We start from the raw sequence: 26,343 nt of genomic DNA on the forward strand, positions 1-26,343 counted from the left end.
GGGTCCAGCTATGGGGCAAAAAAAGGCAATGGGACCTGAAGATTCTCCTCTGCCATCATGAGTGCATCATGCCCGGTTTGCAGGTTACCATCTCCGTCACTCTCAGGACCCATAGTCACAGCACGCTCTGCTCGTCCTGTTTTGATTCGTCTGTCTAGAAGAGTCATGTTGTCGTTATACTGTCTCTTTTTCTCTTCTATCCTATGGTATTGCTCCTCCTCCTCGTGTAATGGAAGCTCGATGCTTGGCTTTTCCGGTTTCTGTAATGGGAACCCGGCATCCATCAAGACCTGTCTGTCTCGACCAAAGGGAACAATTCTCGTGATCTCCATTCGTAAGCCTTTGCGCAAGATCGGGAAGAAACCGCAACTGCCAATCTATCTATCGGGCCGGTAGAGGGTTTCATTGAAGAGTGCTACAGAGTACTACGGTGGCAGACCTCTCTCCATCCTAGGAGATATAGTGTACGCCGTGAAAATACCGCTTGTATGGAGACCGAATGCGCCGTACGGGCTGTATCATGGGTGTTATCACTCTTTTAAAACTACGGACCGTTAGTTACGTCGCATTTGGCAGGCTGCTGAGTCAGGATGCCCAACGTTACATAGAGAGAGACGATATCGAGTCCGACGTCACACCCGGTCCGGATGAACTTATCCGCAAGGATGCCATAGGCTCGATGGCCTTCTCCCGATACGGTTAAGCGTCCGAGATCTGTATCGTCCAGGGTAACTTACGTGACCGAGGATCGGTATTGATGACGGTATCAAACCTCTTATCTTTCCCCGGAGATAAGTTAATTACCAGACGCGTATCACCCCCAGACTGGGCACGTGAGCAGCCTCGCTCGAGAACTCCCCGTCCGGCTGGGAATCTTAGCTCCAGCTCCAGGGAGGCGCCCGTTGCAACTCTCCTCTGCGGCTCTAGCTGTCTGTCTCATTCCCGGCCATTGATTGTCTAACTTGACCGCTGGGGATTTTCTTTCTCCCGTCCGTATCCGTTGTACTGCTGCGCAGGGACCAGTAGCTTAGACTGCTAGGTTGGGGAAGTTCGCCTCCCGTGCGTATCCAGCTGAGTTGAGCCTCGGAAGCAGAGCTACCGCGGAAACAACGGCGGCCCAAGCTTCTTTGACCGTTTGCAGACTCGTGGCGGGCCTCTTCTCAGCGGTCCATGAACTTAACATCTTTTTGCAGTAGCTGAGACAGCGTGTCGTTCTGTCGTGTCTGTATTGGCAATCCCAATCGGGCCACCATGGCCCCGAAGGAGGATGCATTGCCTCCGGGCTGGGAGGACCTAGATAGGTGAGCCTCACCGTCTTGGCAATGTTGTGATCATTGTTGAATATTGTCCCTTTGGTGGAGGATCACACGATCCCAACCTTTTGTATTCCCAGTTCTTTATATCTGCATGTTTCAGTCTTGGAGGCCGTCGCTGACCATGGCTGCCATGTCTGATTCGCTGTTACAGACAGATGGGCCAGCTCTTCATGATGGGGTTTGATGGTACCACCGTCGATCCCCAGATTCGTTCCTTGATTGAGGACTGCCATCTGGGCGCCGTTCTGCTGACAGCTAAAAATCTCAAATGTAAATCTCTCTGATTTCCCATACCTTGCACTCCCACCCTCCGGTCCTATTCCTGTCATGGATGTTCCCTGGCTGACGGAGAAACAGCGGCCGAGGATGCAGCGCAGCTGGTCCATGAGTTGCAAACGATCGCCCGAGATGCTGGCCATCCTGTGCCCCTGATGATTGCTTTAGACCAGGAGAATGGCGGTGTTAACAGTCTCTTTGACGAGATTTACATCCGGCAGTTTCCCAGTGCAATGGGCATCGCCGCCACTGGCTCGAAGAAACTCGCTCGTGAAGTAGCTACAGCCACGGCTCAGGAGCTCAAAGCCGTCGGTGTCAACTGGATTCTCGGTCCGGTCCTGGATGTCCTCACTAATGTGCGTAATCAGCCCCTTGGTGTGCGAACAACGGGAGATGATCCACAGGAAGTCTCGCAGTACGGCGTTGAGTTCATGAAAGGCTATCAGGAGGCGGGTCTTGTCACTTGCGGGAAGCACTTTCCTTCGTACGGCAATCTAGAATTCCTAGGCTCTCAGACGGATGTCCCTATCATCACAGATTCACTAGAGCAACTGAGTCTGAGTGCGCTGGTCCCATTTCGGAGTGCCATTGCCCAAGGGATAGATGCGATGATGGTTGGCGGTGTCGCAATGTCGTCTGCTGGCGTAAATGTCATGCATGCTTGCCTGTCGGAACAAGTCGTGGATGATCTTCTGCGGAAGGATCTCAAGTTCAACGGCGTCGTCGTCTCCGAATGCCTGGAAATGGAAGCACTGACTCACAATATTGGTGTTGGAGGAGGGACGGTAATGGCCATGAAGGCAGGCTGCGATGTTATTCTTCTCTGCAAGTCATTTCCTATCCAACAGGAGGCCATAAACGGCTTGAAGCTTGGAGTGGAAAATGGAATTATCAGCCGCACCCGCATAGAACAGTCGCTGCGAAGAGTTCTTGACATGAAGTCGCGATGTACTTCGTGGGACCAAGCTCTAAACCCTCCTGGACTGAGTGCTCTATCAAATTTGCAGCCATCCCACACTGACCTCTCGACGAGAGCTTATAATAACTCTATCACCGTTGTCCGAGACAAGGACAATCTACTCCCGCTGCCCAATGTCCTGGAGCCCGACGAAGAATTATTACTTCTCACTCCCTTGGTCAAGCCGCTTCCGACCTCAGCTGCATCTCGATCGATGGCAGAGAATATCAACTCGTCCCCTGACCCGATGGCCTGGGAGAAAAGTGCGTCCGTGATCAGTGGGGAGACAGTCTTTAGAGAACTAGGGAGATCTCTCGCACGGCAAAGGAGCGGACGCGTTTTGCATACTTCGTACACTGCCAACGGTGTCCGGCCGGTCCATGAGAATCTCATCGACAGAGCAAACGCGGTTATTGTCGTCACTGCGGATGCCAATCGAAATCTCTATCAGTATGGCTTCACCAAGCACGTGTCGATGATATGCAAGTCGCAGTTCTCGCAAACGGGCGAGCGACGGGAGAAACCCCTTATAGTTGTGTCCGTCAGTTCACCGTATGATTTTGCCATGGATCAGTCAATCGGAACCTACGTTTGTACATACGACTTCACAGAAACTGCTCTACGGGCCTTGGTAAAGGTGCTGTATGGAGAGTTGACACCAACAGGATCGTTGCCGGGCTCAATCAGTCATAGCCAAAAGCTTCATCAATCGAGACAACACTGGTTGGTTGAGGCATGGAACGAAGAAAGGGATTCACGCGCGTTGGATGCTCTGCTGGCTGCCGTTAGACAGGATTGTTCTCAGGGCCAACGGTCGGAGTTGACCGGCGTCACGTCGAACAGCTTCTTGCTACGGATGGATGACGTTGTCGAGGCGCACTTCGTAGTGCGAAACAGCAGCACACAAGCACTATACGGATTCTGTTCGACGTACTTTTTCAGATCTACTGGTACTGGCGTTATTGGTTCTTTGATTGTCGACCCCAATAGACGGAAGCTGTCAATTGGCCATTCGCTCCACAACCGAGCCATCCGGACACTGCTCCAGCGCAAGGGAATGAAGAGGTTCCAGTTGGGCTCCCGTCTTCCGGGTATCTACCTGGGCATTCCAACGGTGAACCCGGTGGAGCGCAAAAGACTGCGACAATGGTTTGCCAACCTCGGCTGGAACACGGCGCTCTCGCGGCCAGTGTGCAGCGTCGTGTTGCGCAATCTTTCTACCTGGTCACCACCGACTGAGTTGGCAAAGAGCCTACGGAACGCGGAGGTACACTACGATTTGGTCTACGGGTGGGACTATGCCGAGTCTATCCTCGATCACATCAAAACCACTTCGAGGCAAGGAGTGATGGAGATCTATAAGCTCGCTTTGAACGGCGCGCCAGACTGCGGCATTATCAGGGCAAAGCGGCCGGATGATGGCGCGGTAATTGGCAGTGTGGTGGTCTATAACGACCGTTCAATCCTGGCGGAGTATATGCCTGTCCTTAAGGAGACACACGCAGTAGCTGGAGGCATCTCTTCCGTGGTAATCTCGCCATCCGTGGGTGAATATGCCAGTCTCATGCAGGGGCTCATCTTGCTTGGGATTAAGCAGATCCGTCAGCAGGGAGCTGATGCTGCGGTTCTAGATTGTGTAAGTCTTTTCTTTCTTTTTTTTCTGTTTCCTCTTTTTTGCCACTTGTCTTGGGTCGTCTGAGCACTACTTTTCTGGGAGATCGCTAACGTGGGGGTTGCCTGCAGGTCGACGGCGATGGAAACTTCGATAGCTTGTCCGGAATGGGCTTCAGTGTTCTTCACAGTTTCGAGGAAGTAACGTGTGACGCGACAACCTGGACAATGATGCCGCCTTCATGAACGATCTACAAATGCGAGACGCTCCACATCCGAAACTGCGGGCTGCGACTCTTCGAGCAGTTCGATTTTGCTGCTTTTTGAATCCTCCTTGTCTCTACGTTGATCACGACACGAATCTCTTTGTGCGGTTTTTGGTTATGGCATTTTGTATACATTATTGATATCCATCTTGCGTGAGAATTCACTTTTTGCCTATTTAGGTCTGTTTTGCCTGGCGTTATCAGGGGCCCCCAATATGATCGGCAGTTGTTGGTACTAGGTGACTACGCACTTTGGCGGGTGGCGGCTATGGGAGGCTTAGTGAGGGGGGGCGGAAGTTCGGGGCTGCACACAAGCTTGAGCGGAAGAAGCGGCTCAGCGGCTGTCCCTGCATGTTCGCAATTGTGTTCAACGCAGAGCAGGACGGAGAGGAGCTCTGGGGCAGACATTTGATGGCGACTGGATGGAGCAGGGGTCCGGCATATTCGAGACAGCGGGATGGGTTAGGTAGACATTGCAAGGTGCAGCTTCTCCCGAATGGAACAGCCTGGGCTTTGCCTTGAGTGGCTCCGAGACTTGACGTTTCTCTCATCCAGTGCTTAGGTAGCATTGTACTATCTTCCGTGTGCCAACGGCGTATGGGGCGGGGGATCCAGCGGGTCGGTCAGTCGCTGACATCCTTGCATGGGGCACGATCGTCTAAAGTCAATACAGAAGAATTAAGCCAGAATAACGGGAAAGAAGCAGGGAAAAGATAAACAATCAATAACCAACGGAAATTGAAGGAAGACGGAGCTTTCGGAAGTCCCGCCTGTACTCCTTTTCACTCACCTTGGCCACGGACCGGGAGTCTCAGCAGCTCCAGCACAAGGATCCTTTGGGAGGGAAATCTCGTAAACGCCTAGTTTGTCCTACTCAAACCAGTCTACCAGGTGTCACGAATGTCAATGTTGGAAATCCCTCGGTCCATCCCAATTGGGTGTAGAGATGACGCAATTCGTGAAACTCGTGGATATCAACCACGCCCCGCCAGATATGTATCCAATTCACCATTAGTACTAGACTTATTGTGAACGCCTTCCAGTGACAAAGTGGATCAATTTCCGTATAGATATAGATATATGTGTGGATGCACACGTATACGTATGTACCTAGACCATGTATCTATACTTCCACCCCAGATATCCTCAAATATATATACTCCCGGATGATAACCCTCACCGTATAAAAAACAGAGTACACATCCTGCCGTCATCTCCAAGTTAGCATAGAAAGTATCATATCGCATAAATCCATTCCACATAATAATCATAATCCACAGGATAGGGATAGAGAGAGAGAGAGAGAGAGGCACGCACCTCTATCTCGATACAGAAAAAGAAGAAGACTTAAACACACCTATCTCTCCTTCTTGCGTTCCTTATATATATTAGGGAAGCTAGTCCTATTTTAACGTGTATAACGCCCTACAGATCGCTACTAAAGTTAAAAAAAAAGAGTTTTATAAAAAAAATACCCCGCTAAGCTAAGCTAAAACCTTTGCGCTATTTAATGCATTAAGTAGATGAACTATGAAAAATAAGATAAAGAACCTCTAGATCAAATTAACAATAACAATAACTATCTACTAGATTTAGACACAAAATCTACAAACTAAATAGGGGGGTAATGTAATAATTGTAATGCGGAAATTAGCGGCAGAACTGGGATAGAAGTAGCTGTAGCCTAGAACCTTTTTTCTTTCCTTGTCCAGTTTGGAATCCTTTGATCTCTACTTAGATACCTAGAAATGCATCTAGTCTGAGCAGAAGTCCTACGTACACCTTTACAACCATTATCAAACCACTCACTTTACTCTCGCGTCTTCCAATCTTATATTTCCAAGACTCCATCATGAGCTTCCGTGACGATTGGCCTAAGATGCCAGATAATAACGACTTCGACGGCAAGCAGCTGCTCGCTCTAGTCCGCAGCGGCAAGAGCCCCTTCCACGGAGTTTGGGATGTAAACCTACTCATTCGAGAGGTTGAGGAGAATCTCGGCGCCAAAGTGATTGATATCCCGGTCGTATACAAGGGCTCGAATAACTACGTAAGTTTTTTTTTTTTGGGCAATCTTTATAACCCAATTCTATTCTATGCTAAGAATGAGGTTGGGGGTTGCGCACAGGGTTTCCATATCAAACTATCGAATCGACCGGACATCGTGGCGCGTTTAGCTCGTGGCGATATCAATATGCCCAACTATGACGGCCCCCCAATTCAAGTGCAAGTTCCCGAGGTCAAGTTCGAGATAGCAGTATACAAGCTCCTGCGCTCAGAGCCTAATATCTTGGCCTCCCGGCTGCTTTACTACCGTATCCCAGTGCAGCACGTTAGTCCCAGACTTGATATCCCTCAGGATATTGCGGGCCGTCGCTTGTTCTTGTTTGAAAAGGCAGAGGGGGAGAATCATGTCTGGCAGGATCTCAGCTCAGAACAGAAGGTGCGTGCCAATGTCAGCAATAATATGTTGTTCTGCTCTACTCAAAGTCAATTTTAACTGTGCAATCTTCTGTCTCTAGGCCTGTCTTCTTACTCAGACAGCCCATATCCGCGCATCATTATTCAACTTCAACCTTCCGCTCGACTTCGCTACTACTTGGCTCCGCGAACGCCTCTTTGAACAGAAACCCAAATCGCTCCCTATTCCCATTGCCCCCACGCGCGAGTTCTGCATTTCTCTCTTCACGTCTAAGATTGAAGCAACAATCGGGAATATAGGCGACATGATCGGATGGGAGGATGACAATAACACCGTCGGTCCCATTGCTGCGTCAGCTAAGCAATCTCTCTTGCGCCTTATCCCACACATTATGCCTGCAGATAGCGACCGGACCTCTCTCTATCGTCTCGTTCTCGAGCACGGCGATTATGGCATTCACAACATGTCGATTACAATAGACGCAGACGGTCAACCCGTTGTGACGTCCCTATATGACTGGGAGACTGGCTGCATCGTGCCGGCTATCTTGTCCGATCCGTTGATGGCCGTATGGGTCGATCTAGTAACTGATGAGAATGCCAACCCTTCATTTATTCGAGCACCTGATGACGCAACTCCGGATGATCGCGTGGAGTACATGATATGGGCGAGGCAATATTTCACGGTACGTCCGTCCTTGGTTCAATTATCGTCTTTTTTGTTTTTTTCTCAGTATATGAGCAGAATAGTAAATAACTGCCTTTCTCTCCGTGCAGGCTCTCTTCAATCAAGCGCCTAATTACGAACGTGCAATTCAAGCTGGGAAAGACGCGCGCCACCTTTGGTTTGCGTTGCGAGACTGGCGAGGTGATGATCCGGAGGGATATTTTGGTGATCTAGGAGCTTGGGCTGAGAGGAGGATGAAGGAGCTTGGTGTTGATTGAGTATTAAGTATGTACGATGACTAACTAACTGATTGCCTTTTCTTGTTCTCCTTTCGATATTCTGCCTGATTCCAATAACCTCCCATGGACGAATTCGACGAAGGGGTGGGAATACTTAGAAAGGAGGACTGTGAACAATAGCCAGATGACATGTACTACTAGGTCAAGTTCATGAGAATATACTACCCCAGCCTTATTCTTTCCAATTCTAGCCAAGGAGCCCAAACTGGCCGTCCTTGTCCACTGTGAGCTCACCTCCTTGGCTTACTTGCTTGATCTGGCTCAGGTCTGGCTCACAGGCTATAGCAGCAATGGCTCCGGTCCAAAGACGGATGTGGAAAATGCTCATGTCGAGATCTACGATATCGAACTAGCTGTTTCTTGTTTCTGTTTTGTGTTTCAAGATAGGAGGCAGATAGAGGCGGGGAAGGGGGGCGGGGGAGTGGAAAACTTATGCGCATAGATATGACTGTGACTTTCGGGAAGAGACTAAACTATGCTTCGAGGACCGGTTCAGGAACGGTGCGTGAAGATCGGGGAATATTATGGTTATTTTTTCTATCATCAGGAGAGTACTCCGTAGTGAAGCAGGACCATAGGCGAGGTAGTAGTTGAACTTAGTTAGATATGCGTCGAATCGAACATGGGGCGGAGGATAGACACGGTGGATTACCGAAATAGGCATCATGTACCTGTACATACAATGTACAGGTACCATCGATGGAACGAGGGTCGGAAGGTACAGTGACAATGGGAAGGGGACTCGTCCCTGCAGGGAAGAACGTCGAAGGGGCCATATTAGGTCGAGGTAGTAAGGTTAAGTGTCGGGATGAAGCGAAAGTTGTTCTGGAAGGGTGTCATTTCGGCTTCTAGTCGGTCTTTGTTCATCGATTTCCCCCCAGAGGGTCTTTTTTGCAAACGCTGCTCCCCCCCTCCCCTCTTTATCACATGTACTTGGCATTCTTGCGTGTCAGGGGATTGTCTATCTGCGTCTAGGTAGGTACTCCGTAAGCAGTGAAGAGGAGGCTAGTGGACTGTTGTGCATCTTGCGCGTGTTCGCATCGAAGAAAAACGGATATCCCTGTTGAATCTGTTATTTAGTTCCATTGCTTCAGAACAATGGTTGAATTTCTGCCCCGTCTCCGACGGAGTTTCCAGCAGCGTCCACTTTGAGGTCTAGGCCTGTTACAGGATAGACATGGGTCTTCAGGAAAAGAAAAGTGCTGGATTCTCAATCACGGACTCCGTTTCAAGATTTCCGTGCCTTGATGCTTGCTGTACGGCGCAGACTTGGGCAATAATGATAATGATGACGACTACCCCGGAGATTACCATATTTCTCACTTGCGAAACATGCGTGATGAATCCTGTCTATGCTGAGAAAGTATGAGAGTACCCCCCCTTCCCTGCTCGATTATCATCATTATTATTCCGCCCGTACAGCTGTGGACATGATAGCTCTTGGGTCCCGCAAAAGATTGTAGATCATCTGTAGTGAGAAGTTGACGATAACTCAATCAATTGGTCAAGTGCCTGAAAATCGTTGATCACCTCATCCTCCGATAAGCTGAGCGGCAGCTTGTCCTGACGAAAGGATTCTCCAGGAATCGTCGATCCCGGCGGGGGCACGATGGGCTCATTATTGGCAACCGGAAGACCCCGGTGACGAGCAATTCTGGACGGAGCCAAAGGGTCCTGGTTCGCTAGTGCGAGGAAATGAATCTGTGAAGCGATTCTAGTGCTGAAGCCAATCATCGTATCGGATCTATGGGAGACCTGACGACGGAGCGGAGGAGAACATGGTTCAGGAGGAAGCCGGACGAAGATAGGAAGAAAGTAGTTAACTAAGTGAGTCGATTAATCAGACAGTTGAGAACTTGAGATAGTTAGATCGGCTGCAGAGAGAGAGAGAGAGAGAGAGACAGTCGCGGAGAATCGCCTGAAAAGCATTCATTGATTGACCGTTATGGTCCCCTTCGGGTTTTTTTTTATTTTTAGTTATCTAGATGGGATAGAATAGTTATCTGTTGACGGTCTCATCATATCAAGTTGCTAGCCTGCTTTTTTCTTTCTGCATGTCAGACCGACCGAGGAAGATCTTTTTTTTCGCACCAGCCAGTCCGTAATAATCAATCAATATTAATTAACTACGGAGTAGTGATTTACCTCCAGGATAATAAGCGGACGCTCGGAGCCTAGTTGACTCCGTGCCTGAGCAGACGGCGCCTCCGGCAGCTCGTGCGGACTATTTTTCTTTTTTGTGTTCGCAGTTATCTAACTAACTTGTGTCGGCCTCAACCGCCAGTGGGTTCATGCGTATTTCCCCTCTCGGACATTGCCGAGTCTCCATGGAACGACAGAAGTTAGAACAGCACCGAACGGATCGTCCCCTGTCAGTCGTCTTGTTTCCCATTTCATTTTCTCAGGGAACGTTATTGAGGAAACAAGCCTGTCTCATGTCTAGGATGTCTGGAGATTATTCTCCCGGACGGAGGAATTGTGGATGCGATCTATAGCCAACGATATCGAGCTGCGCAGTGTGGTGGTCGAGTCTCTGTGGCAAACGGCGTGAATAACTAATAATGATGGAAAAGCCAGACCTGTTCGTTCTGACTTTCTCTGCCCTATCTTCTTGCCCCAGTTTTTGACACGAATTGCCCTAGACAGCAGGAGATCGTCCCAACGGTCAGCCAAGCTCCGTGCCTGGCTTTGTGGTGTTTCGACTTTCGCCATCGTCACTCGTTGCTCGCGATCAATCCCAATCCCATTGATCCCTCGCTCTGTGCCGTCAGTGGCCAATATGGTAAGTTAGACTACTACTATCGACTACTGGACGTCTTGCGCTAAATCGAGTTTCTTGGCTCTCTTGCTTCTTGTCTCTCTCTACTACTGGCGGGGTCCATGCGTTCATTATTCCGCTGGATTCCACCGCCGTTAACCGCGAAGAAGTAGAGAGAGAGTCTCTAGAATGATGAATCAGAGCCAACAATGATCCGCTCCGTCATCTGCCCTGGTGAATCATATCTACTCGATTGTACAGAGTACAGCACTACTGTACTACTGTGTAGACTGCAAACTCCGCTGAACAATCGTCTTTACTTTACGCGAAAGAAGCCAGCCATGCCGAACTCGGTAACTCTTGAATCCGGCCCAGCCCGCTGGTTGCGCCCCCAGAGTCGGTTCCACTCGGCCTGGCTTTAGTTTCACTCTTCTAAACTCAGACCAGCAATAGTGGACGGTTTAGTGTTTGGCCCCCGATCAACTTGAGCAGTGGATCCAGCGCTGGCCTCGGTCAGATCCATGGGCGGGGGAGAGAACACAGGGCTTGTTGTGGGTGATTGTTCTGATTGTTCCGTGCGAAACAGTGGAGATGGGATACAGAGAGAGAGAGAGAGCAGCTCCAGAGCCACGAGGACGATACAGAGGACAGAAACAGCAAAAGCAGGCTCAGCAGCTGACCCGGAGGCCCCGAATCACAAGTGGTCTGCCCGACTGATTGGTTTGTGTCGATGGGTTTGTCTTCGTCTCTTTGTCTTTGTGTGCGTTGGAAGATCTATCGCATCTGAAAGTCGCGCATCGAACGGGCCCTTGGAGCAGACTGGTAATAGCACCGGCACGATAGCTTCTCCCGGACATTCTAGAAAGAAGAGAGTTAGCACGTCGACGCCAGAGCCAGCCATCCCGGGGGAATTACCATAGACTGCTCCTGAATAATGTGGTAGTAATATTAATACATGAGACTGCAGACCATAGGATCTAGTCTCCGGGGGAGGCGTTCAGTCCAAGCCGTGTTTGGCCGGGAGGGGATCGTTAGATTGCATGACTGTGGGATATTGTTCTGACTGAAGCAGTGGGATGCAATAATAATAATAACAATTACTAGGTATCTTCTTCCTCATCCTCCACCGGGGCTCCGATGCAGCGTCTAGGCCATGGCGGGTATAGTGTGCATCCACCGAGATAAAGCAGGCGATAAAGCCGGGACGAGCACGACACGAGGAGGAAATGCAGCAGAACATTCTGTAGAGTAGAGTAGAGATCGACCGTCCCCTGATAGCAACGCAACAGCAGCCAGGTTTGGTTTCTAGAAATCCATCCATCAGTCAATCACCATGATCGCCCGCAACAGTCGCTAGGACGAGCCCGGTGCCTGATCTGCCTCCGTCCTTCGACTGTCCGGGTGCGGCCATCACTTGCTTGTCTCTCTCTCTCTCAGTCTCAGTTAAGAACTAAACTCGGGCGATCCACCGCATCCTCGTCCATCATCGACTTAGTCTCCTCCTTCGCATCCACTTACTTCTTCTTCTTCTTCTTCCTGGACGTCCTGCCTGCTCGCTCCCCTTCAACCACCGCGCCAGCCCGGACCAGCGTTTGTCGCGGCCTCTCCTGTCAGTCGACTCGAGATCCCTGGGTCTGCGCAGTGTGAGAGAGAGGCTCATATCTATCCCCGTCCTCTCCTCTCCTGCTGGTGGCGCGCAATCCAATCTTCTTTCCTCCGTCCCGCCGCTGTCCAGCCTCCCCTCACTGGACTTGGCTTGGCTTCACTTCACTTCATTTCACTTCGTTATTTTGTCTTCACCTGCTCACGCATCTTCTGCCATTGAGGCGGCCCCTCGTTCAGTGTCTGTACTAGACTCGACAGCCTCTGCGCGCGACAGCAACAACAGAGACAACAACAACACCGTCATCCTCACCTCGCCCTCACCTCCGTCTTCCTTCCGACGCGATCCTCCCTCCAGCAGGACTGCTTCACCGTTCCCTCTGCGTCTGACAGACCCAACTCATGTGCGCTCACCATGGACGGATACGACGCCATCACGATGCCCTATTTGGGCAATCCTATGACCGTGCTCCCTCCTAATATGCACAACACCGAATATCTGTCCATGTCGCAGCTGGATGGGCCTGACCAGCCTCCCAACTTTGACCCGGATAACTTTATCGGGTAGGTGAATCTTATACTTCAGTGTTCAGACGGGTGTGCTTTCGTCTGATCTCATCAGATGACGGGCCGTTCCCTTTCGTCCCATCTCTGATCCCCAGCTTTCATCGCATCTCTTCACGTGAATGCGCAAACACACGCTGACAAGTAACACAACAGCAACGACGACATGATCTACTCCGCGCATGGCATCATCAGAAACATCCCCCAGCATTTCCCCGAACAGTATGCCGAGATTATGCCTTCATTCGAGCCTCCCGCGCCCGAGCAACAGCAACCACAGCAGCAGGACGCCAATATCGACCATAATCACAAGCTGCTGAGCTTCTCTGCCCCCACGTACAGCTTCACCTTGCTGGACTATTCTCTGCACAGGACCAACATTTCCGTCGCGGCGCAGCTGCACGGCATGTTCTTTCTCGCGGAGTCGCCCTGGACCAATTCTCCCACGGAGGCAGTCCCTCCCCAGGTCGCCGAATTGACCTGTTATCGCCGTAATCTCTTCCAGATAACTGGCTCAGTCACGTTGCCGCGCACCCTGCGCTATCTGATGACGGACCAGGGGGATAGGATCCCCATTCTGGCACTGGAACTCACCGTTTCCGCCACGGAGTCGGTTGAGGGAAATGCGGTCAAGATCATCTCGGTGCCTTGGAAGACTCCCGCCGCCAACGGCAACCAGCAACCGGAGGACAAGACGGAGAAAGAACCACCAGCCATCCCGCTCGATACCATGGCTGGCCAGGACATGGACTCGGACTATGCGAGCTTCCCCATCGCCTGGAAGCGTCTCCAGTTCCGCATTGCAACCGCCAACAACGGACGCCGCAAGGAACTGCAGCAGCACTTTGTCGTCCGACTTAAGGTCATGGCCACTCTATCTACTGGCGCAAAGGCCCCCGTCTGCGAGGTCCGTTCCGGTCCTGTCATCGTCCGCGGACGCAGCCCGCGCAACTTCCAGTCACGGAAGGACCTTCCTCTGAGCGGCAGCGCAGCTTCATCTCGCAAGAACACCCAAGCGTCCGCAGCCAAGGGCAACAACCGTTCTCCCCGTCAGCCCAGCCAGACTCCCGTGCAGGCTGCGGCTCAACTGCGCGCGTCCACCAAGAGCAGCACCCCTGAGATGGGATCGATCTTCCAGTTTGAGGAAGCCCCTCTCCCGCAGGTGACTATGCCGCCGCACTCGTCTCCTCCCTATGCAGACTGGACGCAGATGCCTCCTACGACCACCGCGACTGCAGCTCCTCCTCCGGTGCCTTTTCCCCCGGCGAATTTGCCTCCCCTAAACGGATCTCTGCCTGGGTATCAGCGTACGAGCCCAACCATGTCGCGCGACACGGATTCGCAGCGTCGTCTTAGCGTTGCTCCCATTACGCTTTCTCTGGTAGACGACGAGTTCTCCCCGCCCAGGTCCGCGGATATTACGAAGCACTCTCGCCCCAGCAAGTCCAATAATGCATTGCCTCAGAAGAACCCGAGTCCGGAGATCGAGTCTGCACGTCCCACCAAGATGAGGAAGACCTCCCAGGCTTCTTCCACCCGCCCGCGTCCCAGCCGCTCTGCCTCCAACAGTGTTGTTCCTGTCTTGGGCACCGCCACTGTCAACGCTGCGCCGGCTTTTCCCGCGCCCGCGTCAACTCTTGCTACGGGATTTTCCTTCACCTCTGACAGCGCAGATCTGCTGTACGAATACTTCCCGCTGGGCCTGGATGAGTGGCACGCCCCCGTCGACGCGGTCTATCGCCCGCACGTGGTCCACCACACGAACATCCCAGCCGATCCCAAGGTGACTGCGGCGAGGAACAGGAGCAAGCGTTATTTCGCTGCTGAAGACGTGTATTGATCTTACGATACGACGTGTACAGACGGCTCTCTTCTCTTCGATTCATCCCAGAGAGTCCACTACAAACAAAAAAAAAACCCCTTTAATTAAAAATCCTGATAACAGCAAAATTCGCCATCAAAAACTTGACGCGCCATCTGGGATGTCGCCTTCAATTCTGTTCAATACTCCTTTGTCACCTGCTTCTACCGACCGATGAACGAGTACAGTAGCATAGGGTCTGTTGGGAGTTGTCTAGGCGTTAGGATCTCGTTGTTTTTTTCTTTCATCTTCTCTGTACGTGTACGAGTTGTCATGGACGACGTTGCAATCATGGTTTCGAAGGGCTTCTGGGTTTGGGTTAACCGCACCGGTGTGGGAACTGGAACTGCACACGACAGACAGACTTGGCGTGAAGGAGTCACTAATTGCTTGCATTTTTACTGTTGTTGATGTTGTCGCTTTTTCCTCGACAATCCTGCGTCATATTTTTATCCAATCATCAATATCCCCCCACATGTTTATGATGTCACGTTTGCTTTTACAAAATCTCGTCTCCATCTTCGTTTCTCTGTCTCGGTGGACGGTGCACCTCGTGGAGGTAGGGAGGGCCGATATAGGAGTCTTCCCCTCAAGTCACTGTCATAGTTAGCAGGGATCTGAACGATGCCGATCAAGTGGTGACCATTAGGTAATTCTAGCTTCCTTCTGAAGCGACCCGGTAATAAAACACAGACCGCTTGTTCGAACTTTCTTCTCATCAGCATAGCCAGTAGACTGTATTACATAGCATAATCTCTTCTCATGGATAGTCTATCTCTATCCAGCTGGCTGAATTAAACGCCGTAATCCCACATCATACTTAATGCACCCTCACTCACATAGTTATAACCAATTAAATATAGTCAATTGCCTCAGCAAACATGACGCAGGACGTAGCAAAAACAAGATAAATTCCATAACTAACTAGTTATCGCTTCCACTCTTACGTGAGACGGGACCAGATAATAATCATCGTTGCCAAGTTCGCGATATAGTACTCCGTACATAGTTCGTTCTAACGAACGGCTTACTTGCTTTAGTTCCCGGATCTCCGGAACCGAAGCTCTCCACAAGGGACACTACATTCTGATTGGAGGGGGGGGTTCGTCAAGATTAAGGTTGTGTTTGGAGATACATACAGTATCCAGTAATAATAGTTCGGGGTAGAAAAGATGGGAAATTAGCATAGCCTCTCTGTGTCTACAGGAACCGAACTGAAATCCCTGAACCTATCTATCTAAAGGAAAATGAAAAGCTAACACAAGACTCAGAATAAAATTCACATATGAAGAGAGAGAGAGAGAGAGAAAGAAAAAAAACCAAGCCCGACTAGTGTGAATTCGAATTTGAATTTAAACGCGGGAAGGTTATAAAATTATAAACAAAAAAAAAAACAAAAAAATGGGCTCAACCGGGACTCGAACCCGGGACCACTTCCAAACTTGGATACTGTTTCAAGGCAGATATCCGGAGGGGATTAACTAGATCCACCGCCCGAAGGAAGTATCAGACCACTAGACCATTGAGCCGGCTTATTAATGTGGCGAGGTTTAGTGATTTATCTATCCGCCTTTCTGTTTTGGGTGGTCTTGAGGAAGATGTGGGTTTTATGGTTGAGTGTTAAGGAGCGAAATGGTTAGTTTTATTTTTTTTTTTAAGTACTGCTAGTTACTACTTGAGTAATTATAGGGTTGATGTCTAGCTTACTTGCAGATTTTTTGATATGGGTTCTGGTATATGTGGAAAAGGGATTGCGTTGCATTGGAAGATGTTGATCGTACTTGAGTATATGTAGTAGTGGCTTTTTCCCTGTGCATGCAGGGATTTGACAACGTCCTTTGATACCTTGCGGGCTCGAGCTGGGGAGGCATCTGAGCCAGCCGGTAAAGCTGAAAATAGCTAGCTACCTGTTTTTCTACTATAGAAAGGGAAAGGGGTATATAGTATGGACCTGAGAAATCACGCCTGCTTGTTTCGATTATATATATATATGATAGCATCGGGAAGTTGAACTTGAATATCTACCTCGCCAACGCAACATTATTTACACCACATCGCTTATATATTACTCCTTGAACGTCTCAACAAAACCTGCCAGTCACTGAGCATAGCTCACAGTCGGTGGCTCACTAGTCGCGCGATTACCATAGCCCAAGATCTCCACCAGGGCAACCAGCAAGAGTCCCTCTGTGCCCAACACGTCGTCCAGCTGCAACTGAGGTGGGATACTCCGGCTGCAAATTTCGCTCAAGTTCAATCGCGATGGATCTCCCGGTCCATCATTGTTGATTGCATCCACCGCCAACGCCCATGCTAGAGGATTATACAGCACACCTTCGTGCGTGTAGTAGCCGCCTGCTGGCTGATTTGCACATATTGTTTGGAGATGATTATTCGTCACACCGACGTCCCTGGCGTCTGAGAGAAATGCGGATGCGGAAGGACCGCTCATCGGTTGTACAATCTCGTCGTAGGTGGAGTAGAGGGTTGTCGTGGGGACATAGGCCGAGTCACCATCGTCATCCCTGAGAGTCTTGATGAAGTTTGCATCCCATCCTTGTTGCCAGATCGACGGCGTACAAGGATATGATGGGAATCCAGGACAGACGAGAGCCTGAATGATTGTGCCGTGGAAGTCTGGACTGATGGCAATGAAATCCTCTACCGCATCCCGAGTTGAGGGCCAGTACTTCAATGCCCATTGAGTGTCGAGCCCACCTTGAGACCAGGATAGCACCGTGACGTTGGACGATGAAACATCAGAGATATAATTGATCGCATACGCAACATACTCCGAGTTCACCTGAGCGTCCCCAAGCGAAGCTGATGGGATGTTCACCCAGACAGGGTCCACGTTCGCTGCTTCGTTGATCTTGCTGAAACTGAAATAATAAGTTGTTCCAGCAGGTACAGCAGTGCCAGGAACGAGAATAATTGGCTTCTTCCCATTAGCTCCGTAGGAGAATGAAGGAGGAATATAGATTGCTCCACGGAGAGTATTCTCGTCAAGGGAGTATGGCGCGTCATCCGATGACTTCGATGGGTAGATAGTAGAGCTCGGGGATCTGGTGTTCACGTTGCTGATTGAGTTCAGAGAGAAATCAGCATAGCCATTGAGAAGGTCAAAGATGTCGCTGGGGATTAGTCCCTTGGCGATAAGCTCGTCCGAAGCCTGCGCGATATCCTCAATGCCACTCGAGAAGATTTCTGCGATGGCGTCCAAGGCAACTTTGATTGATTGCGTGTTATTCCCATTGGAGTTCCCTTGCAGTCCCGACAAGATATTGGCGGCTGTTTCTGACGTATTGTTCCCTGAAACAGACGGGTTGTCTGCAACGTTCTTCAAGACCGTCAAGATATCGCTTCCCGTACTCGTGGAGCTTGTCTGGCGCCGAAGTGAAGACCCAAAATTCGAGACAGGCCATGCCAGCGAACTGTCGAGAAGGCTAGCACCGATGCAAATAGACCATAACCACATGTTCTCGTAATACATGTTGTTGACCGATCGAACAACAATATACCCTCAGAAGCACATCTCGCGTGCCAAAGGCAAGGGAGAGGCGCGCCATGTCTTCCAATAATGAAGTTAATATCATATTCCCCAGGAGAATAGAGTTGTTCAGACTCCTCAAGACGTCCCTCGGCACGGTCGAGAAGAACAGAATTTAACACCAACCGGCAAACGCGAATTTAGAATATTGGTTAACGGCCGTCCTTGTTGGACAGAATCACGAACCTGCTCAAGAAGTAAGAACGAACGTGGATGTGATCAGCGTCTAGGAACCTACCAAGCACGCCATACATGGCAGAAATCCTCTAGTGGGCAGAGTCGTTCTCGAAGACAACAAGTATATGCAACAACATAGGAGACGATCTAGCACTATGTCTCCCACAAAAGGACGCCGAGTCCAATGATACATCGAGAATGTGGTGCCAAATTGCGGGGAAGGCCGACGCTCAGACGAACCCTCCTCAACTGCGGGGACGAAAAGTTGGAGATAACTGAAAGCAGACTATGTTCCAGTCACTTTCTATAGCCTTCGGGCCCATTTGGAAGATCACGGCGGTGACCTATGAAATGGTAGGCTTGAAATTGCGGGGTGAGTTCTCCCGCAATAATGGTACTCGATGGAAGTAGCCTCTGTCGGTCCAGTCGCGTCTTTTAGGGGTATTCATAAAAACATACTCGAAGTATGTTGGGAGAAATGAAGCAACACTGTGTTTTGGGAAGTTTTCTGTAATTCTTCATCAGCAGAAAAACATGCCATTGACTTTGCATGGCGATGGGAACGATGTCCTGAGATCATCGCGCAATAGCTCGTCAAGTCCTCCGGTCCACTGCAAGATATGATAATGAGATCCATCATACAAGCCTGGGGACTATGATTTCTTCCTGGCCCTAAGTTTTGCGACTACAGGAGCTCTCCTTCCCCGTAAAGGGTAAAGTGCCAGGTGATTGTTGACTGTAAGGCGTAAGTCAGTTAAATGGCCCATGTTTTGGTAAGCGGAAGAAATAAACTGACCTGACAGCCGACAGAGCCTTTATTATACCCACAGCAGGGTTTCATTCGACACATTAGTGCTGTCTCTAGTCCAATGCATATCAGTGGGTATGTAAAATATATACACACAAAACATATAGGCAGTGTCTCGGATATATTGTTAGTGGATGTTAGTGGATGAAGGAGCAGGTCGTCGGATCAGATAGTGGATAGTCCGTCCGCTGAGAGAAAATTCACCCAGAAAATCCACTGCCTAACCTTGTGTATATTGAATCTTGGTGGGAAAGAATGACGAAATAAGGAAACTGAATGAGCTGATGCAAGCGAGAATCGCCATCATACATTGCACATCGAACAAGCGCACTCATCTCATATTATGACTTTAATGTTGACATGTGACTATACACTATGTAAAATGACTGAGTGATACCTCCGTGATTAGTTAACAGATAGCAATATGCACATGAACCTTTCTAGATCCCACAGCGGCCCAGCAGAACCGTTTAAGAGTGGGTGGTGTAGTTTGCAGATGCCTGGGCCGCAGTAACAATTCGTCCGATGGTACTCTGCATAAATGTTCCGGGAGCAGCATATCCATTTAGATTGGTAAGTGCGCGGTTGAACTGGGTTATGAAATCGCAGTGGCTGTTACTGTTGGCTGAAATTTGGGTATCAACTATCAAGCTGAAACCAAGGTCGCCCACGTTCAACACATTCGCATACGCATCGCCACTCTGACTTGGATGTGGCCAAGTGATGGTAGGCGGTATGCTGAGCGCAAGTCGGGCGGTATTTGGATCTCCATAAATAGCGTGACTGGCCATATAACTCTGATATCCTTCGGCCAAGGTTGCAAATCCAGGGATGAGAGTGAAATCAACGGACGCATTATAGTTACCCAGCGGAACAGATGAATCGAAGAACATTGCTAGTACATCGTCTGAATGTAGTCCTGGAGTAACAGAATACTGCATATTGTATGTTTTTCCCGCATACGCTTGCGTCAACGTTCTAACATTGCATGTGAATGTGCTATCCCGTACGAAGGCTTTGTCACGTTCTCTTGCTGTCATATAAGGGCTTCCTGGAGTACCCGCTGCTGGGTACTCTTCCAGCACTGCCTTTTCAACCGCTGGACTCGCATATGCAGGTAATAAGGAGTGGATCCATTCCTCAACCTGCTTATTGTCAATTATGGTGTCTGAGACGAATATGTCGGCTTCGTCGCATACATGCGACACGATCAAGGAGTCGAGATTCTTCCAGTAATTCCCTAGCTGATTTAGTGTGTATTGTTTCAAATATAGCGAAGGAACAATTACCAGAGAGGAACTCAAGCCCAGCAAGCTGTCGAATCAAGCTCCCATCAGCAGCAGGGCCTAGATCAGATGACCCAGTAACGGCAGAAGAAATAACTGCTGAGTTTGCTTTTTGAATTGTCGCGAAATTCACTCGTCGAAGACAGCCCATATCACCACCCGGGCATCCGGCAGCAGTCGCAAAGCTCTGAAAGGTGTCCTCTAATTGCCCTTGCCGGTCAAATAGTATCTCGAATGCAGGGCTCATGACAACTGCTTTTGAGAATAAGGGATCCTGACTGCCACCAAAGGCAACTAGGTGATGAAAAATAGCACTTGCTCCTGCTGACTCGCCCCATGCGCTAACCTGCGTCTTGTCGCCTCCAAGCAAATAGATATAGTCCTGTACCCATTGGAGTGCTGCGCGCTGATCCCAAAGACCAAGATTTGAAGTTCCGCTCCTTTCCATCGTGTTTCCAGCTAGCCAACCCAACGCACCCAACTAGAGGTAGAGATGAGTCAGTAGAAGCATCAAATACCAGAAAAAAAAGACGACATACTCGATAGTTGATTGATACAAAGATTATGTCACCATGAGACTGCCTCAGCACTCCGGTGCCTTCGTATAATGGTAGAAAGGGCATACCCCCCTTCAATCCCCCAAACACGTTCTTCGAACCGAAGGTGAATGCTCCTCCAAAAATCCACACCACGACTGGAAGTGCCTGCTCGTCCGGATTCCGGATTGCCTTTCCAGGGACCTGAATGTCTAAGAAGAGACAATCCTCGGAGATCTCACCTGCTAACCCTTCTTCAAGCGCGTTGAGCATAGTGCCAATAGGTGATTTCGAGAGACCGCCTGCGTTGAACAATGAGAATGGTATATCTTGAGCACAAGATGGTCCATAACTTCCATTCTGAATACCGGGAGTTTCTTGGGGAGGTGCAGGCTTTGCAAACCGAAGGTCTCCAGTTGGCGCAGCCGCAAAACGAATGTTACTGAAGTAGTAGATCTAGACGAGGTTAGAAGCTTTAATGACCTGGGCTTCAGACTTGAGGGTATCTGCACGGATAGACGAACATCATCAGCCACCTCATACGAAGTTGCTTTGTAGGTGGCATATGGTAGACTCAGAATTGGAAGCTCACCTTCGGAGTCCTCGAATCTGATCCCCAGTTTTTGAGTTGCAGTAGCTGCAGGAGCAGCTGCAGCAAGGACCGCCATACTCAGAGCAAAAACAACGACTGAAAGCATTTTTTCTTGGAACGAAAGGAGTGTGTATTCCTGAATTAAGTGAAAACTACTGCGAGCTGCAATAGATAATCGCCAACGCGACTCGTTTTATCTAGGCGCCATCACGCGTCGACCTAATCAGGCGGACAAAGAAACAGCGGCTTGGGAATAGCACGTCCCCACTTGTACGACATGGGATGAAGGAATTCTTGCTGTGTATAGCACAAAATGTCGGTGTGTGGATTGTCTATATGTTCGCATAGGAAGAATCATAGTGTTAGATTTGACTGTTAAGAATGAACATGTGGTTTGAGTGCCTACATAGCGTTCGGACACATGATACCTCTCAGGTGTCCGATGACTTGGCATGAGGTGGTACGAAGAGACTTTTTGAGTAACAAAGTGCGTATTATCTTAAAGGTGACTTTCATCATTCCTTTAAGCTCCCCGAGATTTATGAAAAGATGCGTATCCAGTTTTCTTCTATACTCCAATTAACCATCCACCTAATATACTGGTGCAAAAATAGTTCAAGATCAACGACATTTCAAGAAAGCTCAATTGGCCTAACAATTTATGGAATATCTATTAATACACAATAGACAAATCAATCACAATTTCTCACTTCTTCTCCAACGTACTCGGGTTATGAGCGACCCGATGTCCATGCTGGTCCTGGAACACGACCTGAAGAGCGTCAGCATCTCGCCTTCCACAAGAAGACCCGCTAACAAATTGATAACTAGAGCTCCAGTGTTATCGAAGTGACTCACCTTCGGTGGATTTGCAACTCCTTCCTCACGAGCTCCTTTCTCATCCATAACTATCTTATCGACCTGCAAGCAGACATGTCAGCGAGAAAAAGAATGGTTCGAATTTAACTTCTTCAGTGATCTATAAAGGAACAGAAGAGAGATTTAACTATACATACCTCACCCTGATGCGTTCCACCGCGATACTTTGTCGCGACATAATCACCCTCATTGATGTTCTCGCCTTTCTTGTCTTTGACTCTTTCGACGGACATAGTTAAGACTTATTTATGTTCCAAAAGAATCAGAAGATCCTTTTTCTTGTAGTTGATTTCACTGAGAATGATAAATTCTTATCGAAAGATATAAAGACGATCGCTGCGTGTGATGTCATCATGATGTTCTGGCAATAAGCAACGAAATCATCATGTTGAAAGATAGGGCCAGAGCGCAAGGATATTAGGATTATCCATAAGGACTATGGGGTATGGTGCATTATTATTGAATGCTATGTCTGAACATTGGATGACTACTGCGGAATTGCAGATTGCCTGCGGGAGTGCGAATCTTGCGGTTCTGGGGAGGTGCCTAAGTCCACATGAGATACTTGATACTTTTTTTCGGTTCAATTTCTCGACTGCTGTCCTAATTCTTGATGCATAGAAATAGTCGTCAACAAATTATGCCAAAGAAAGGCTCTTGCAACTTAGGATGTAGGAAGAGCTTAGTTGACATAGGTAATCCACCAATCGCCTCACGTGTTCCACGAGCTTTTTGAAAACCTACACTATTCAACCAAACGTTATGCCTCAAGAACTGTATAAATCTTTGAAGGATCTTGTTAGATATGAGAGGATATTATAATCAAAGATTGAAAGCAGTCTCTAATTCAGTATACATAATAAGTGGCGTAACTTTAATCCACAGATCCTTGCTTTACATAGCAGATATGCAACCACACAATCCTCCTGGCTGCACATAGATCCCTACAAGGCATCCAATGGATTGGGCCAGGCACTTGTGCCCGAAAAGACGGTGACCACGAAAAGAATGCACGTCCACACATAAAGAGGGAGAGGGATATATCGTGTCCTAGGAGCGGTCAAGTGTAACAGGCCAGGGAGGTCGTGTCGTTACAATTCTTGACACTGCTCTTCAAGTATCCCCAGCGAATAGTAGCTAGATGATGCCATATGGACAGGGAAAGACGCCTGTTCCATCATGCATCTGAGGACATATCCTGTCCAATGTACAAGCCGCGATGGTGCCCATACCTGCCAATAGAGATGACTGGCAGGAACGGGCCACATCTTGGTTCCTTGCCTCGAGGAGGCCGTGGACCGGAAAATTCAGTGGAAGCATCCGGTAGTAGCTAATTTTGTTGGGCAAACAAGAAGCCATCGACAGTCTGATTCTGCGACATCCAGCACGCTTTCTGTACACGACTGAGACGAACCAAAAGCCGGGAGGAGCCGGAAGCTGTGCATAACTCTCCATGGTGTCGCGATGTAGCATCATCATCGTCTCAAGGCAGAAGCATCTCCAAGCGGTGTGAGGAAGCAAAGTGTCAATCTCTTGGCACGTTGCAGAATCCACCCTCCGTGGATAATACGAACCAACAATTTACCTAGTTAGAGGATTTAGTTCGGTCAGTAGGTATGGGGCTGGGATGAACTGTATAGCAGTCTATACTGTAAACATATCAACCAAGATAGGTTGTAGGGTGATTGTCATGGTGGCCACGTGCAAACACACACTGGTAAGTAGTGAGCTGAACAATTGCGAAAAGTGGATTCTGCACCATGCAAGGGAAGATGGTGATACAGTGTGGTATGCGTGATGCTTGTCTGGAGGATCGCAAATCTGCAGCGAAATAAAAACGCAAAATAGGAATGATTTAGATAATCATCCCACTTACGGATACCACATCCTAGAACTGACAGTTCTAACTCGACCACTCGAAGAAGGGGTTTGAGCTGTCTCTGAGACATGATGCAAGCCAGGGTTCCCCGTTGTCAGGCTGCGCTGGAATGGATGTGACTCTCGTAAGCACGTAGAGCAATTGTTGATCTACCACCAGATATAATTAATACTCTGCTGTGCGGCATATATGGCATTCTTCAACTGAAACATCCTCCCAATGTGTTCCTATTGTCGTTCGTAGTTTGCTCGATGCCACGAGTTGGGTGATCCGTGCGAGCTCTTCAACTGAGCCAATTCGTGGCTTGTGGCTTGTAGACCCAGCCTCTGGCCCTTTCCTGGGAGGTGACATGGGTTAATTCTGAAACTAGTAATCCATTTGCGCGAAGCTTTTCCAGACGAAGCAGGTGGTTAAAAAGGGGTTCCGCGAACAAAGAACTCTGACAGATCGAGAGCAGCACTACAGACCGTTTTCGGAGGTTGAAAGTGGCGGGACTTGACATCGGGCTCCGATAGGCGACTCTTCATTGTAACCCTGAGCTGTTACATGCCACCCTGTGGTCGCGTGCCAGCGCAAGTTACAAGAACAACGAGTCTGTAATAATCTAGTCAGCTGCGCATGGTATGTTTCTTCTGGCAAGAATAGTGCGTAATACAGCAAGATTATGTTAGATATGCTTCTGAAGTTCTGATAAGTAGAGTATGGTGGCTCGGACCGGTCCCGAAGCCTCGTCTGAAGAAGTTCCAACTGGCGGCGTTGTGACAGAACGGTAACAAGCCAGACGGTATTTGTGACCCCAGCTGTGTGCTGTTGAGGATAAGTCAAGCAATTGGGCCTGTATTCAATCAAGAAAAGGCTCAATCCCGAGGCGTTATTTCTAGAAGCTGATCCAACTCTTGTTATTAAAACCATGTGTTGATAGGAGATTCTTCAGAGTCATCTGTGGCGAAATTCCGGTTATTCTTTAGCTAAGTTAAGAACATCTTCACAACTATGGATCGTCGCGAAGGATTGAGAACATTTTCCACGCGTGTGTCCGACTCTCAGCAGGAAGACACTCTGAGTATCTGAACATTCTACAGACATCCGCTGGACCGCAGCATAGCGCTGTATCGCTAGCATCGAATGATTTGGGATACACAATCCACAATAATATTATTGCCATTGAGCTGTCATCCCTGAAAAGTGATAGTACTGTAACTATCATATAGTAGTATGGATGCAGATGAGGTTACCGACATCGACCAACGCAGAATGTCACCTTCGACTTCGAGAAAGTGGTTCGACCGGAGCTGTGTTTCCTCCATCAACTCCAATGAGACCTTGTAGAATAATTAAGCTTAGACACGATTAGAGCTCAACTGATTATCAGCTACTACCTAGTTAATAGTTGTACTGTACGTACGTATGTATGTATGTACAGTAGATACGTCGATACATACGCATACCAGACCGCGGCGCGCAAACGGTACCTGACGATACCGACGGGATACGGCACCCCGACAATGATCAATACCACCCTGGCCTGGGCTCTCTGCAACTCTGGGCTCGATCTCATCGACCTTTTTCTCCATACCAGCGCCAATCTTTCTCCCCATCAACCCCATACCGGCCGAGTAGACTGGCAGGTCTGGGAACCTCGCCTTGTCCACGAGGAAACGGCAGATCGCACTGTAACGCTTCCGTCTCCTCGTGAGATCTCCTCTTGCAACTGCTGTTTGCTTTCTGCCGTCTCCTTCCTGGAAGCTTGCCATTCGCTTCCTGTTTCTTTCCTGGTGATCGCGCCCGTCTTTCCTGTTAGGGCTGCTCCGTCGTGTCCGGCCATCTGCCCACCAAGTTTTGAGATCGATCTCCCATACCGGCTGCAGTCACGGCGATCAATCTCCCCTGCGCCTTCGAGGGAGACACGTACTTATGCGCCAGGGCGCTCGTCAGGATACCGCTCACTGAGTGCTTGCTTGTCTGTGCAGTGTTTACCTGATCCAACCATCCTTTGTATTCTACATATGTGCTTTGTACAACCCTGGCGTATCTTGG

General features: G+C 49.2%; 6 protein-coding genes and 1 non-coding gene across 7 annotated transcripts; 3 read left to right on the forward strand and 4 right to left on the reverse strand.

Moving 5' to 3' along the window:
- The first annotated feature begins 885 nt into the window (after window positions 1-885).
- On the forward strand, window positions 886-4,550 carry C8Q69DRAFT_255278 (putative beta-N-acetylglucosaminidase). Its single transcript, XM_028626611.1, has 4 exons — window positions 886-1,301; window positions 1,468-1,586; window positions 1,674-4,186; window positions 4,294-4,550. Exons 1-4 carry the CDS (start codon window positions 1,252-1,254, stop codon window positions 4,405-4,407), a joined length of 2,796 nt encoding a protein of 931 aa, XP_028485104.1. The 5' UTR covers window positions 886-1,251; the 3' UTR covers window positions 4,408-4,550.
- Window positions 4,551-6,279: 1,729 nt separating this feature from the next.
- C8Q69DRAFT_444364 (hypothetical protein) lies at window positions 6,280-7,793 on the forward strand (the record flags this gene model as incomplete). The annotated part of the gene is made up of 4 exons (XM_028628993.1): window positions 6,280-6,477; window positions 6,532-6,870; window positions 6,950-7,534; window positions 7,626-7,793. 4 exons carry the CDS (start codon window positions 6,280-6,282, stop codon window positions 7,791-7,793), a joined length of 1,290 nt encoding a protein of 429 aa, XP_028485105.1.
- Window positions 7,794-12,411: 4,618 nt separating this feature from the next.
- Window positions 12,412-14,676, forward strand: C8Q69DRAFT_255334 (PhoG like DNA-binding family protein). Its single transcript, XM_028626612.1, has 2 exons — window positions 12,412-12,738; window positions 12,895-14,676. The coding sequence occupies exons 1-2, from the start codon at window positions 12,590-12,592 to the stop codon at window positions 14,576-14,578; spliced, it is 1,833 nt and encodes a 610-aa protein (XP_028485106.1). The 5' UTR covers window positions 12,412-12,589; the 3' UTR covers window positions 14,579-14,676.
- A 1,326-nt stretch (window positions 14,677-16,002) lies between these two features.
- On the reverse strand, window positions 16,003-16,128 carry C8Q69DRAFT_t76. Its single transcript has one exon. It is a non-coding gene; the product is annotated as a tRNA-Pro (tRNA).
- A 477-nt stretch (window positions 16,129-16,605) lies between these two features.
- Window positions 16,606-18,336, reverse strand: C8Q69DRAFT_466067 (putative lipase). The gene is made up of 2 exons (XM_028630533.1): window positions 18,205-18,336; window positions 16,606-18,148 (listed from the first exon to the last, which is right to left on the reverse strand). The coding sequence occupies exon 2, from the start codon at window positions 18,090-18,092 to the stop codon at window positions 16,698-16,700; it is 1,395 nt and encodes a 464-aa protein (XP_028485107.1). The 5' UTR covers window positions 18,093-18,148; window positions 18,205-18,336; the 3' UTR covers window positions 16,606-16,697.
- Window positions 18,337-19,180: 844 nt separating this feature from the next.
- C8Q69DRAFT_466077 (Carboxylesterase family-domain-containing protein) lies at window positions 19,181-21,940 on the reverse strand. The gene is made up of 4 exons (XM_028630534.1): window positions 21,481-21,940; window positions 20,960-21,412; window positions 20,424-20,901; window positions 19,181-20,374 (listed from the first exon to the last, which is right to left on the reverse strand). The coding sequence occupies exons 1-4, from the start codon at window positions 21,652-21,654 to the stop codon at window positions 19,605-19,607; spliced, it is 1,875 nt and encodes a 624-aa protein (XP_028485108.1). The 5' UTR covers window positions 21,655-21,940; the 3' UTR covers window positions 19,181-19,604.
- A 129-nt stretch (window positions 21,941-22,069) lies between these two features.
- Window positions 22,070-23,115, reverse strand: C8Q69DRAFT_255416 (hypothetical protein). The gene is made up of 3 exons (XM_028626613.1): window positions 22,565-23,115; window positions 22,407-22,469; window positions 22,070-22,320 (listed from the first exon to the last, which is right to left on the reverse strand). The coding sequence occupies exons 1-3, from the start codon at window positions 22,658-22,660 to the stop codon at window positions 22,255-22,257; spliced, it is 225 nt and encodes a 74-aa protein (XP_028485109.1). The 5' UTR covers window positions 22,661-23,115; the 3' UTR covers window positions 22,070-22,254.
- Between the last annotated feature and the right edge of the window lie 3,228 nt (window positions 23,116-26,343).

Source organism: Paecilomyces variotii (assembly GCF_004022145.1).
Source record: "Paecilomyces variotii strain CBS 101075 chromosome Unknown C8Q69scaffold_5, whole genome shotgun sequence".
Lineage (NCBI taxonomy): Eukaryota > Fungi > Ascomycota > Eurotiomycetes > Eurotiales > Thermoascaceae > Paecilomyces > Paecilomyces variotii.

Coding starts and splice junctions, on each gene's coding strand:
- C8Q69DRAFT_466077 (XM_028630534.1), bottom strand. CDS start 21,654: ATGCTTTCAGTCGTTGTTTTTGCTCTGAGTATGGCGGTCCTTGCTGCA. Junction 21,413..21,480: donor CGTATGAGGTGGCTGATGAT/GTTCGTCTATCC, acceptor AACCTCGTCTAG/ATCTACTACTTCAGTAACAT. Junction 20,375..20,423: donor TGGGCTTGAGTTCCTCTCTG/GTAATTGTTCCT, acceptor TAAATCAGCTAG/GGAATTACTGGAAGAATCTC.
- C8Q69DRAFT_255416 (XM_028626613.1), bottom strand. CDS start 22,660: ATGTCCGTCGAAAGAGTCAAAGACAAGAAAGGCGAGAACATCAATGAG. Junction 22,470..22,564: donor GTGGAACGCATCAGGGTGAG/GTATGTATAGTT, acceptor GTCTGCTTGCAG/GTCGATAAGATAGTTATGGA. Junction 22,321..22,406: donor GAGTTGCAAATCCACCGAAG/GTGAGTCACTTC, acceptor GACGCTCTTCAG/GTCGTGTTCCAGGACCAGCA.
- C8Q69DRAFT_255278 (XM_028626611.1), top strand. CDS start 1,252: ATGGCCCCGAAGGAGGATGCATTGCCTCCGGGCTGGGAGGACCTAGAT. Junction 1,302..1,467: donor GGCTGGGAGGACCTAGATAG/GTGAGCCTCACC, acceptor TCGCTGTTACAG/ACAGATGGGCCAGCTCTTCA. Junction 1,587..1,673: donor GACAGCTAAAAATCTCAAAT/GTAAATCTCTCT, acceptor ACGGAGAAACAG/CGGCCGAGGATGCAGCGCAG.
- C8Q69DRAFT_466067 (XM_028630533.1), bottom strand. CDS start 18,092: ATGTATTACGAGAACATGTGGTTATGGTCTATTTGCATCGGTGCTAGC.
- C8Q69DRAFT_255334 (XM_028626612.1), top strand. CDS start 12,590: ATGGACGGATACGACGCCATCACGATGCCCTATTTGGGCAATCCTATG. Junction 12,739..12,894: donor GACCCGGATAACTTTATCGG/GTAGGTGAATCT, acceptor GTAACACAACAG/CAACGACGACATGATCTACT.